The sequence below is a fragment of the Chelonia mydas genome, chromosome 6 (assembly GCF_015237465.2).
Source record: "Chelonia mydas isolate rCheMyd1 chromosome 6, rCheMyd1.pri.v2, whole genome shotgun sequence".
Lineage (NCBI taxonomy): Eukaryota > Metazoa > Chordata > Testudines > Cheloniidae > Chelonia > Chelonia mydas.
Genome location: NC_051246.2, coordinates 106,784,572 through 106,798,450, shown reverse-complemented (window position 1 = coordinate 106,798,450; position 13,879 = coordinate 106,784,572). Strand labels below are relative to the sequence as shown.

The 13,879-nt window shown below is 37.8% G+C and overlaps 1 protein-coding gene across 7 annotated transcripts in view; it reads right to left on the bottom strand.

Moving 5' to 3' along the window:
* The window catches only part of PAPOLA (poly(A) polymerase alpha), a 96,214-nt gene that overhangs the window by 42,649 nt on the left and 39,686 nt on the right, over nt 1-13,879 (bottom strand). For 4 of the 7 annotated variants that reach the window (XM_027827299.3, XM_043549086.1, XM_027827300.3 and 1 more), the window contains exons 11-14: nt 12,434-12,554; nt 11,362-11,446; nt 6,129-6,182; nt 5,111-5,230 (exon numbers count right to left, since the gene is read on the bottom strand). In XM_027827299.3, the coding sequence (XP_027683100.1) occupies nt 5,111-5,230; nt 6,129-6,182; nt 11,362-11,446; nt 12,434-12,554 (380 nt within the window). Of the gene's footprint in view, nt 1-5,110; nt 5,231-6,128; nt 6,183-11,361; nt 12,147-12,433; nt 12,555-13,879 lie in introns of those variants that run through there. The other 3 variants (XR_006291671.1, XM_043549088.1, XM_037900922.2) reach the window with 3 other exon arrangements.

The following is a 13,879-nucleotide window of genomic DNA, read 5'->3' as shown; positions in this document are numbered from 1 at the left end:
GCTGCCAGTTAACTGCCATTAACGCGTGTGATTAACGATCATAAATAATACGTTAATTTTTTAAAAGCACGTTAATCTCAGACAATCGGGGGGGGGCAGCAGCAGCAGCTGCTCCGAAGAACCTACTTCAGGTCAGGTGCAGTAACGCAAGAAGCCACCAGAGGGCGGGCGGAAAGAAGAGGCTACAGAAAGACATGGTTCTCATGCCAGCTCCAGCAGAGAAGTATTTTTTAAAAGTAAAAACAGGATGGCCAGAGGCTCACCTGAGCCACCCCCACACTTGCAGGCTCACCCTAGCCACCTGCCCCATGCCTTCACCAACCCCCTGCATCTGCGCCTGAGCCCCACACAAGCTCTGCACTGCCCACAGCAGGGTCTCTCCCCCCCAGCCCCGTGCTGCCCAGGACTGGGGCTGACCCCCACTCCTGAGCCCCAGTCCTGGGCGGGGCTCAGGACCCCACCCACACCCAGGACCCCACCCACACGGGGACCCCACTCCTGAGCCTGAGCCTCCCTGCCCCAAGCTTCGCACTGCCCATGGTGGGGTCCTTCCCCCAAGCCAGCCCTGTGACGCCCATGGCTGGGGCTGACCCCCACTCCTGAGCCCCATGCCCCCAAAACTCGGGAGCTGACCCTCTGCCCCCCAGCCCCGTGCCACCTGCAGCTGCGGATGACCTTGCCTCTTCAAGTTTGGGAGCTCACCCCCCTCCTGAGTCCCATGCCACCTGCAGCTGGGGGCTGACCCTCCCCCACCCCCCCGAGCCCTGGGCCACCTGGGGCTGACCCCCGTCTGAGCTCGGGGGCTGACCCCCACACCCCCATGCCTGCTGAGCTCCGTGCCAACTGCACTTGGGGTTGAATCCCAGCCTCCCCAGTTCCCTCCCCTGCTCCTGGCCAGCTTTGCGCCACGCAGGGATCAGCTCTGAAGCCAGCACTGCCCACCAGCAGCAAATTTCTCTGCTTTCCTGCTGGCAGTCAGTGCTATCTTCAGCTGGCCCCTGTGCAGAAGCTGCCACTCTCTGCTCTGCCTTGCAGCCAAGACAAATGCTCAGTTTTGGTGAAAAAGTAGGGATGGCTGTGACAGAGCTGAGAAAGGGAACTGTCCTGGCCAAAATGGGACATATTGTTACCCTAGCCGGTCCGCGCACTGTTGTGCCCGGCCCGCTCCTCAGTTGCGGGACCAAGCGCCCTGCGTCGTGCCCCATTGCCCCAAGCCAGCCACTCGTTCCAAGGGTACTCCATAGAGAACATGGGCCTGGTGAGCTCAGCCTCCCTGCACCAGCCTCTCCTCCCCTGTAGTATGAGTCCCTGAGGTAAAATCCACCCTCCCTTGCAAACGAAGGCTCACTCAGCTGAAGGGAGCCCACCAAGCTCAGTAAAAGGAGGCGAGCCCAGTACCAGAAGCCACCTTTCCAGAAGCAGCAGCAAGACACCTCCCTCACGCTCCTCCTGCACAAGTTATTGCATGCTACTCTGTGCTGTCACCCCCTGCCCTCCCAGACTCTCCTCCTGCACAAGTCTTTGCTTACTTCCCCCCTCCCCTATCCTCCCCCAACACCAAATGCAGATTTCTAAAATGAAACTCTCTTCGGACAGGAGGTGAACCTGGTGACCTCAGAAACCCACCTCAACAGGGGCAGCATCAAGAATTCACCTTTCTTGTGCATAACTCACACCCCTCTCATCTCCAGAGTATTGACTTTCTGGGATAAAAAAATTTTACCCTTTCAAAAAGCCAAGACTGCTCTGAAGGACACATACAAACTAGTATACAAAAGGCTAACCCAGGAGCAGCAGAATTAAAAAAAGCCTCCTGCACAATTCAGTCCCCTACTGAATGTTAATCCTGAGGTAAAATCTTTCCATATCCATGGCAAAGACTCTTTTGAAAAGGACACTAATATATTGATTATATAGAAGAATTTATTGAATTATTCTAGACATTGACAGTTCTACTGTGTTTTCATGATCTGGACTGATTAAATATCAGAAAAAGTTAATGGAGCAAAGCAGCAACAATTCAGGTCTTTCAAATGGCAAGTTTATGTTTAAAATACTTCCAAATGGTTTTTTGTCTATAAAGACTTATCTGTAGCTATTGCATGGCTGAGTCCCAATACCACAGAACCACTTCAAGTCTGCACTTCCACCTACATTCTAAGCATGCTTTTGCTTCTGGCTCTTGTGCTACAGATAACCCACCACCAGCAAATTAATCCAGCCAGCCACGACAGAGTACAATTATAGAGCTTCAGGATTGCTACAAGCCCATGAATCAAACAAAGTACAAACACCTTAACCAATACTACTGCAAAGTGGATAGCTATAGACTGCAGACCACTCAACACTGTAAATGGTCAGAGGGCTAAGAGATATTATTCAAATTGCATCTTCCAATCAGTCATACACCTTGCCCTCCCAAGGAACCACTGCATCATGAATAAGTGATCTATATGACAACGGGAAGACTACAAAGTTGGAGCTTCTGAAAAATGCACTGGCTGTTGCTTTTACTGGTGATCACTGGACATCCTTGAGCAATCACAGCTATCTTGATATCACAGCACACCTTATTGATGCTGCCTGGACATTGCAGTTGTTTGCTGTAACAGTAACTCATACTGAAGAGAGACATTATGCTGAAGCATGTGCAGAGCATTTCATGGATGTTGCGAAAGAATGGAATATTCAAGAAGAAGTAACAATTAGTACTGACTGCACATAAAATGGTAGCAGCAGCCAGTCACTTGCCTTTTGAACACATGATATGCATTGATCACAGACTGCAGTGATCCATTACAGTGGCGCTCAGTGATGGTGGCTTTGAAAACATGCTGGCAAAATGTAGAAAACTTGTGCGCCATTTCAAACACAGCCCAGATAACAGTACAGAGCTAGGAATACAACAAGCTGCAAATGGACAGAAAGAAAAAAGACTCTTGTACAAGATATTTCAACCAGATGGAACTCCACATTGGCTATGATTCAGAGCCTACTTTGCAATAAAGCCTCTATCACATGCACATTAGCTCTTCAAAAGCACAATCTATCAGTGCCAACAGATAAGGATTTTGAAAAACTGCAAAAACTAGAAACACTAGTTGAGCCCTGCAGGTTTGTGACTGAACTCCTTGTGCGAGAGGGGAGAAAGAAGAGAACTGTATGTCTCCTGCTCCGTGGTTCTACCTGTATTCCACCTTATGACAGTCTCTGATGACGACCCAGCATATGTCGTTTGATTTAAGAACACTTTCACGACAGATTTTACAAAACGCAAAGATACCAACCTGAGATTTCTAAAAATAGTTACAGCACTAGACACAAGATTTACGACTCTGAAGTGCCTTCCAAAATCTGAGAGGAATGAAGTGTGGAGCATGCTGTCAGAAGTCTTAAGAGCAACACTCTGATGCAGAAATTACAGAACCCGAACCACCAAAAGAGAAAAATCAACTTTCTGCTTCTGAATCATATGATAAAAATGAACATTGGTCAGTCCCCACTGCTTTGGATCCTTATCAAGCAGAACCCGTCATCAGTATGGACGTATGTCCTCTGGAATGGTGGTTGAAGCATGAAGGGGCATATGAATCTTTAGTGCATCTGGCACGTAAATATCTTGCTATGCTGGCTACAACAATGCCATGCCAATGACTGTTTTCACTTTCAGGTGACACTGTAAACAAGAAGTGGGCAACATTATCTCCCACCAATGTAAACAAGCTTGTTTGAGTGATTGGCTGAACAAGAAGGACTGAGTGGACTTGTAAGCTCTAAAGTTTTACATTTTTTATTGTTAAGTGCAGTTATTCTTTTTTCACATAATTCTACATTTGTAAGTTCAACTTTCATAATAAAGAGATTGCACTACAGTACTTCAATGAGGTGAACTGAAGTTTTTTATAGTATAAATGTTTGTAATAAAAAATAAATAAAGTGAGCACTGTATACTTTGTATTGTGTTGTAATTGAAATCAAAATATTTGAAAATGTAGAAAACATCCAAAATATTTAAAGAAATGGTATTCTATTATTGCTTAATTGCAATTCACTTATCTAGTAATTTCTTAATTTTAGACAGTTCTATAAATACTCTTGCCCAAATTCACTTTTTGGGTGTGCAACTAAATTATGCTTACAGCAGCCACCAATGGGCCCAATCCAAGAAGCCACTGCCTTGTTGAAGAGCCTGTGTAAAAGGTCACGTGGACTTTCTGTAGATATTTCATAATGAAATGAGCATTGATTTTAGAGCTAAATTCAATATGAAAATGCTTTACACGCTACAGACAACACACAGTCAAAATGTTACACCTGCAAAAATACATGTTAGAACTGTTCACAAAAATTTATTTCCCAACCTCAGACTTGACATAAATAACCTTTCACTAATCCGGCTATGGCAACTGATACATAGAAAACACCAAGTCAAGTGCAGTTTTCTGGCCAAAAACCAACCAACCAAGCCCAAAACACAGTCCTAACAGTCTGGAAAGCAAAACAACAGAATCAGAACTTGCCAAACATCCTAACGTCAGTTTTGAAACATGCACTTGCTTTCTTCCTACAGGTACCAGACATTAGTGTTTCCTAAAACATTAATCACTGGCAAGTTAAAAACCAAAAACTATTAGCTATAGATGTATTTCAAAACTCCAAATCTAATTAAGCTGCCATTTAGGCTGATAATGAAATCAATAAGAGACTGAGTCTGCGACTCTTGCTTGACTCTCAGTGCTACTAATAAAAGCATAACAACAGACTTTGGTAATAGTCACTCAGACAATTGCAGCACAAGAGGGGAATACCAAGGTTAGCATTATGGCAACTTTGCACAGTATATACTGTGCTAATTAGTGAAGTTGTATCTCTCCATTAAGGTATTACTACTGCTACAAAAGTATCTGTGCGCTAGCCAAGTGATTTTTATGTAAGTGGATGCCAGACTTTACCAATAATTGCTGACAACTTAAGTCATTAGTCAAGTTTACTTTTAATTAAATGTTCATCCATTTCAGTAATGGATTTGAATAACGTAAATTGTAAATTTTCAGTTATCTGCATAGAATGTCCTTCAATTATTGCATTAAGGAGTGAGGATTTGGCTTACTTGTCAGGATTTTCCTTGGGTGCTGGGAATGACTGAGGATTCACGTGAGCCAGTGTAATGAATTCATTCTTTTCCAAGCTTCCAACTAGAATTCGGATTTTTGACTCCACCAAGCCCACCCTAAATGAATAAAAAAAACAAAAAAACACTTACTAATAAGTGGCAGTTTAAAAATACCTGAAATACAACTACACACTTCTGGGAGGAAAAAGCCAAAATGTTCTGGTTAAACCAATATCTGGAAATACCAAGTAACTAAATACTCGGCCAGACAAGCTCACTCCAGACAAATATCCTAAAATTACTTTCCAACAAAGCCATGTAGCTTTGTTCAGTGGAATTCCTATCATCTTGTCTTGAAGTCATGACGACGTTGTCCAAACTGCCTGTTCCCAAAATGACATCAACAATGAAAGATTTTCCTGGGTGTAGTAATTAATTTACTATGCATTGGTAAGTCTTCAAAAATCAAATAATACCCTAGCCAGGAAAGGCTGAAGGCAGAAAATTGAGAGAAGAATGAATTTGTGTTCAGATTAAGGTTTTTTGTTTTGGTTTTTTTTAAAAGCTATTTTACTCTAATGCCTAAACATGTAAAAAAAAAGATGCATCTGTTGAAGATTCAACACCTCCGCTGCTTCAACTAAGGTGAGAGAACTCAAATATCGGAGAACCCCGAATAAAAACCAGAGGAGAGGGAATGAGATCTAGCTATTCAGGCCTTCTCCATACATCATAAAACTCAAGGTAATATCTTTTTAAACCTTTGCAGGTCCTTTTAGATAGAGTACTGCAGCCAATAATATTCTCCTTCATTCTGTTTCCTTAATGAATTTCTGGATTAATGAAAGAGAGCAACATTATTAATTGTCTTCATCTATTTAATTCCAGAGCACAGAATCTTCACCTAATTTTTTCTGTAATATATGTATTACTTGTTCATTTACATCTCAGGTTGGTTGGATAAAATTATTTTGTAATTTGGGGAATTAAAAACCCCAGCATGCATGATACTCACCATTCTAGTCGCTGTTTTTCTGTTGGTGCACTTGCTAGAAGTACAATGTAATGCCTTTGAAGATAAAGACAACAGGCTATTCTATTTATGTCTGACACTGGACATTCACAGTTAACAACATCCTTATTAGTTTAAGCTACAAATGCAGACAGAAGAATAAAATAAAGAGCTTAAACAATCTACAAGAGGCTGCAGAGGAGTCTGGTATTAACAGATTTTTTTCAAAAAAAATTCAACTCACATTGACGTCCACAGCTGCATTAATATCAACAAAAGGGTAATAAATGCATGGCAATGCAGTAGCTCTTAAGCCAGAATCTCAACTAAGTGCAACTATGACTTAAATCGCCAATTGCAGAAGGCTACTCACTTTGTGGAAGCAAAAGAAATAAAAATAAAACACAAATATTCAGAGTGCAGCCGTCTGGTGTTTTCGTCACAATTATCTTTTTCTCAAGACATAGCTAGATGACTGGTTTGACACACTGGTTTGAGTATTTTATCAAAAAGGTAAATATAGCGATGAAAGGTAATACAAGTAGTGTCAACTTTAAGAGGTTTCTCAAACAATTTTTCCTGAAGCTTCCTAAAGTGTCTTTCCTCTCCCCATTAATTGGAGACTTCAGGATTTACTCTAGAATAATCTACTATACTCACAGGTTTTCAATATATTGAGTCAAAAATCTCTAACTGCATAAAAATCCAAAATATTTTTCATGAAGGAAGAACCAGAACAGTTAAGCTCAAGGGAGGTGGATGGGCAAGGGAACCTCATTTAAAGACAAGGAATGAATTAAATTTTGGTTATTTTTTAAAAGATTAATGGAATAATAATTTCAAGAAGATCTTGTAAAATGATCTCAAAAGCTGCATTCTACATGCCTAAGACCTAAACCTGCAAAGATTTGGACAGGTAAATTTATACACTGAATAGCATTACTCACTGTGTAAAATTAATGCATACCTAAACCTTTTCCAGATTGGGGCCTAATTTTTTAAGGCCAGTAAGATTAGGGGCTATATCATAGTGTATTTCATGGTTACATACAGATTTATTTATCCACTAACTTAAAAAAAACAAAAAACAAAACCTTCTGTCCAGAAAATTGCAAGGTCAGTAATAGTGAAACATTGTGATACAATTCCACAAAATTGTAGGAAAACTTGCAAGTCCACAAGTCACTATAAAAGTAACTCAAAACCAACAGATCAATCAATATGCACACACATACCTTACCTAGGTCTAAGGGGGAAAATGGACTAAAAGTATTCTGGACTAATAGAATTCAAGGACTTGTACTTTAAGAAACGAAAGGGGGAAGGGAGGAAGAAATTTATTTTCTTTTAAAAGTGGCTAAAATGAAATTTTACTATAAGATTCATTTGGTTATGTTAATATTATCATGAAGCACTTGATGCGAAGAAATGTTCTGTCTTAGTAAAACAATTTTATCGGTTTTTTAAAAAATACTTGAGAAACCACTAATAAGTCATTTAAATTCCACAGAACTAAAATACTACTTAGAAATGTGCAGTATCACAGTTACAGACAACAATTGATTCTTTTCGGAGTGCTGTTCCATGAATTCAGCAATGTTATTGCACAAAAATTCATGCACCTGAAGCAGAAAATAAAGGTCTTTTAAATATTACTACTACATTATCCGACTTTATACGGTTATGTAATTTTAATACCAATTCCCTTTAGTAAGCACTAGATTTTTTAAATTTTTCTACTTGACACACCAACAGGATCTCTCACAATGGGAAATGAACCTTACTAGTAAAAGATTTTTATAGTGAAGTGGACATACTTCTAGGTATTTAAAAACAATTTTCTAGTGATTTGTTGGAAGCTGCTCTTTAAAGAAGCTTTAAAGGCTTTTAAGAACAATTCTATGAAAACAGCTTGATAAATCTAAAATCCTTGATTGGTTAGTGAAGGATGTTTCATATTCTGATTATAAATCTCTTAAACAATTAAACCATAGTTACTGAAATCCGGATTTTAAATAAACTCAAGTCTATTAACTGTCCTTGTTTAGACAGGGTCAGTGAACGCAGACTGGAATTGAGGAGGAGGAGAAGGAAGGGAATTCAAGATAACCAGGATTTTGTGATTTTTAAGGAAGGATTTTGTGTTGCATAGCAGGGTGAGAAATAATTTAATCACAGGATATCGAGTATTTCCAGCTTTCCAGTGAGAGAGTATTAGTTTCTAGCCACTGGTGCTTCACATAACATTGGACCTTAAAAGTTGTCATGGGTCCTATGACTAATAGCAAGTAACATGTTATTGTAATTTTCAATCCCTGATTTTCTTACATAATTCTTTTAACTTTACAATGTCTTTGGTGCTTTACCATGAGGTTAGAAGAAAATAATAATCCAGCTATTACAATAATTTTTTAGCAGTGACACCACTATTGGGAAGTACAGAATATTCCTTTCAGAAACATTTGAGTTTTCCTCCATTATGCCTCTTCCTGAGCAATTTTTTAAAAATCAAGACTACTGAATGAAGATTTAGTGAACTGCACTCCATTTTAAATATCCATAATCACATAAAAAGCCAAAAGCCATACATCCTGTTGTGCCTCTTTTATTCAGAATGTTTTGGAAAAAATATTGTAATGAAAAATTGAGGGTACCCATCTGGACTCGCCTACTTTAAATAAGGTTTCTCCAAATCTAGGTTTAGTTATATTGAGTTAATAAATGTAAAGTCTTATTATGTGCACAAGACATATTAGTAAGTAAAGTACTCCTTTAAAGTTTCCTATTTTTTATTTACTACAACTGATTTTGTTTACTGAAGTTTGTATAATGTGTTTAAAGTCATTGTATATGGAGAGTATTTTATTACCATACGGTTTTTATTTTTAAATGCTAATATGGAAAGAGTCTGTCACTTTGTCATGTAACTACATTCAGATGTTACACCATGTTGGTAACTTTTTGTTTGTTAATTTTTGTATGAGCACACAGTCCAGATGTGATGTTTTCTGTTGTCTCCTTAACACAGTCCTCCCATCTAGAAAATGGAAACAGTAACAAGTGCAAACAGCCTGAACTCTGGTCTCTCAAATTTGAAGTACTGGCAACTATTCAGACAAATCAGACAATCTTTTCTATTTTGAATCCCCTGCAATGCAGGATATATAGTAACCCCCGAAGTTCTCTAGAATATTTGGAATTCACTTAAATTAAAAATTCATTTGGGAGAAATTAACTGTCTATTCTGCTGCTGATGTATTGTTTACCAAGGTAATTCTCATTTATAGTGATGCACATTTAAAATCTATGCATTTATGGGGTAAGAATCAAACAGGTTTGATATTATTTTAAAAGGTGAACTTCAAGGCAGGAACCATGTCATCTTGTGTCTTGTAGAGCACCAAACATTTTAAAGTTTCAGCAATAAGAGGTTTGAACTGTACAAGGATAATAACTAAGGTTGAAAGAAATCTAGTTTTTAGATCAAAAGGTTTGGCCAAAGTAGCACAAGTTTCTTATTATTATTCATTATTACTGATAATGCATTTGTATTTAGAGTTATCAAAAGTGACTAATTAAAGTTTTAAAAGACTAATATTTCTTTTATACATTGTAATTATTACTTTCAAAGTCCTCCCAATTCTGAATATTAATAGGCTTCCATGTACCACTCCACTGTCAAGAAATTAGGAAGTCAGTCATTTTTAATAGAACTTACAAAGCTTGTGCACTCACTGCTTGCAGTGACTACATCCACTGCTGTGCTGCTGTAATTACTGATGCCGATGCACATGCCAGGATATAAAACTATATTAAATAGGTCTTATTTCAAGTCAACTCAGCCCTGTTAGTGTCTGTTACCTTCAAAACTGGGAGAGAGCATTTGGCAAACTGAAAGGGGATGTACTTTCAGCCTTTTTAGAGGGCAGTGCTAACAACAACACAAGAGTGAAAACAAAAATTCACTTTCTAAAAAATGAAATCACCTTACAGTGTCCATTAAAAGTTTTCAAATTGAATCTCCAAGATACAACATAAAAGCTGTTCAGATGTTTTAAAGCTTTTATCATGCAAAAGATACAGAAACAAAACACAGACACATTATGATGGTCATCAGTCTTTTTTTTAATGGGGGAAAACTGTATATTTCAATCTTGTTTAGATTAATACATAACCACCCAAAACAGGAACAAAATTGTAGAAAATATTTAATCTTAACTCCAAAAGTGGGTCTCCAACAAAATTGAGGGCAAATAAAATGTAGTCCATATATTTTAATAATCTGTATTTATTATAAATTACATTTTTCAGCAAATCCAGTATACATTTAAACAAGCTTCTCCCCTACAACCACAACATACCAGTAGGAACCCTTAAAATGTCAGTTAAACCTCAAAAATTCATTTCCTAGATTTCTCTTAAAAATAAATGTTTAAGGATAAAAATTCTGCAAACTTTTCCCTAATGTAACGACATTACACGGCAGTTAGAAATAAACTAGCTGCAATAAAGATGAATATATTCTGAAGCCTTGATCAGCTTTATTTCTTACTGACGAAAAACTAGTAAAAACTTTAGTTGATTGAGATGCCAAATGTACTAAAGGATATATTTTATTATTAAAATGTATGTTGTTTACCATTATGGTAAAAGAAATGCATCTTTCTAGTGGCACAGTTTTAAATATCTACTTTCCAGGGCTAATTTCCTCAAAAAAATATTTTGTTTGTGGGGAGGCAGACTTCATTTTACTTGACTTGATTTTGGGTTCTATCAACAATAGCAGCTCATTACCACCACCTGGAACATTCAGCAATTGGTCAAACCAACTTCTAACTCAAGTATCCTAGTTTTAGCCTACTAATTCTATAGCTCTCCAGTAACATTCTGCATATCTGATCATAGACTATTAGGGTGATCAATTATACTATGGAAAAGAAAAAAAGCAGTATAATTATGTTATTTAAGTTTCTTTCTTATAAAAAAAATGAAAGTACTGCAAAACTGATCTCAAAATTAACCAGGAGAAAAACCCTCCAACAAAACGGAAAACTTTCAAGTTTTTTTTTTAAATTTTATTTTAAGGATATAGCACTTTAAAGGTTTCTAATGGAAGTGTTCAACCATACTTAACGCTACTGATGCAAGTGCCTGTCTATAAAGTACCATTTTTTTTTTTTTTTTTTGGTAAATGATAAGAAACTTAAACATGTCTGCCATGCCATAAAATACATACTTGTACTTTTGAAAGAAGTTTGGAGCTTCAAAAAGTTTGGACCACTCTGCCTTACTCAGCAAAATTTCATCTGTGATAGCAAGACCTGAATTATAAAAACACATTTAAATCCTTTTCACACAGTTGATCCACACCAAGTATCCACAAAAACAGTCCATAAACTAAACAAAGGTTATTTCAAGTTAACTGCTAATTTGCTCTTTTTTAATCCAATGGTCGTCTCATCCAACAAACTTTGCTCCCAGTGGTATTTTATATGTATCGTCATCAGCTACTCAGTGTGCGTTGTTACAAATTTTCTTACAAGCTTAATTGGACCAGACTATTGTATTGCAAAGCTCTACTACACCACCAGAGAATTTTATTCTCTTCTGGTTCTTGTTCACTTTCCTGGAATAAGGCTGAACATGCCGCAGAGGAAATGTACTAAACCCACGAAGGAAAGGAAAAGGTTTTCCTTATAGGGCTTAAATCCTCTTTGGGATGAGGGTTACGTGTTGGGACAAATGACTGTTAGAAATGGGAGAGTGAGCACAACATCCTGATGAGAATTATCAGTATTTCCCCATGTGCATCAAGGCCTTGCCTGGCCAAGACTGTCTCAGTAAATGTCCTTTGACTGTCAGAAGGTTTAACTCAGCTGAGGCAATGTACCATTCTCCTAATTTTCTTAAAGAGCTAAGCATACTGCCTCCTTAGCACCACTAGCACATGCCAGCAAAGACGACAGAATTGCACTGCAGTCCTCCACACGGTAATGCAGACTGTAAGACCACTGGAACAGCCTAGAAAGAACCAATTGTCAGGGTATGATTCCCACTTACAGAGAATGCTACTTTCCAATTAATAATGATCAATTTCTGGAAGGAAGAAATGGAATATTTATAAATATTTATAAATATCCATTAAATTTCCAAGTTACAGACAAAATATGAAGTAAAGAAGACTGACTGATTCAGTTGCTTTAGGAAGGATGCTTGTTGTCAACTAATTATTCCAAAACAATGTTGTGCCTATGATGGAATTATTTTAAAGTCTTTTGGAATATATAAGAGCATAAGATAATACTTACCTTGTTTAAACTCCTCAACCATGACCATCCGTGTAGAAACGGACACATTGTAGGTAGAGTTCTGCTGTGGGTATGCTGGTGTAATTATAGGCATAAGATGGTACCTATCACTGGGATTTACCTATATATAACAACAGCCAATCAGTTTTCTTCAAGCACATACAAAATAAAAAAATTTGGAATTCTCTCTTTGCTAAAATGAATCTTAAATTCCAATGTAACAAATGAGATCTTAGTATACAAATTAGACTGAACAACTGTGCACAGAAGTTGAGAATACTCAAGGATAACATCTTGTCTGCATATTCCTACAAGTAAATTACACTGTGGAAGTTATTCCAAACTCAAATGGAACAGAGAAGATCATAAACTATCAGCATGCCTCACTATCGATACTGGGTAGTTTTGAAAGCTAAAAATACCAACTGAAATAGATTAGTGGTGAATTTATTATTACATCTGCAATGGAAGCTAGCCTGTGATCATACTGAAACACGGGTACCTCATTACCACTTGAGCATCTTGGACACCTTCAGAGAAACAGCTGTCTTGAGACCCTTTGAAATATGATGTCTGATTTATTCCTATAACACTATTGAAAATAAAGAGCCAGTCTAAGAGGAAAGGCTCTGGGCATCCTGAGGGAAGCAGCACTTGTGTTAACATATCCTTTATTAAAAAACAGCACATGGGGAAATAAAAGAAGGAAACAGCAAAGACAAAATCACATTTAAATAACGTTAAGCTAGTGATCTTGTGTTTTGTCAGGTTGTAAATTTGAAGTTAAGGTTCAAACCCTGTCCTTAACTTACCCTGTTTTGTTTAGTTACTACAGCACATATGGTTCGTAACATCACACACTGACCTCAAACCCCTACAACAGGAACAATAGGGTGACTTAAGAACATTGTTTTAATCTTACTTTACATCACAACCCAGACGTTATTTAAATGTAGACTTTTGTCAAAGCAAGCGGAAAATGTATTTAAAAACATAGGTCATGCAGTACAGCTTTCAAGCCTATTGTGCTCACACTGGCTCTCCCCCTCCCCCCCCCCAAAGATGAACCCTAAGAACATTTCACTATTGGTGAAATAGTACATTTCCTATTTGACTATACCCCCTATTTACACCTTAAATAATAATGGTTTTATGTTTAGCATAGGATGTTACTCTGAGTCCTTGCACGTTTTTCAACTTTTAAAGTGAAAAATATAAATCATGAAGATGCTACGAAGTAGAGAGGTCAAAATTATGGTAACTGAAAGAAAGGCAAAGTTAGTTTTATTTATTTATTTATTTATTTAATATTTGTATTCCCCTTTGGTCCAAAACACAAAGGACATATTATTGCAAAATTTACAACAAATATACCACAGCAGTTAAAATACAATTTTGAAAATAAGTTAATCAAATCACCCAGACAGTGAAATGTCATAAAGAAGT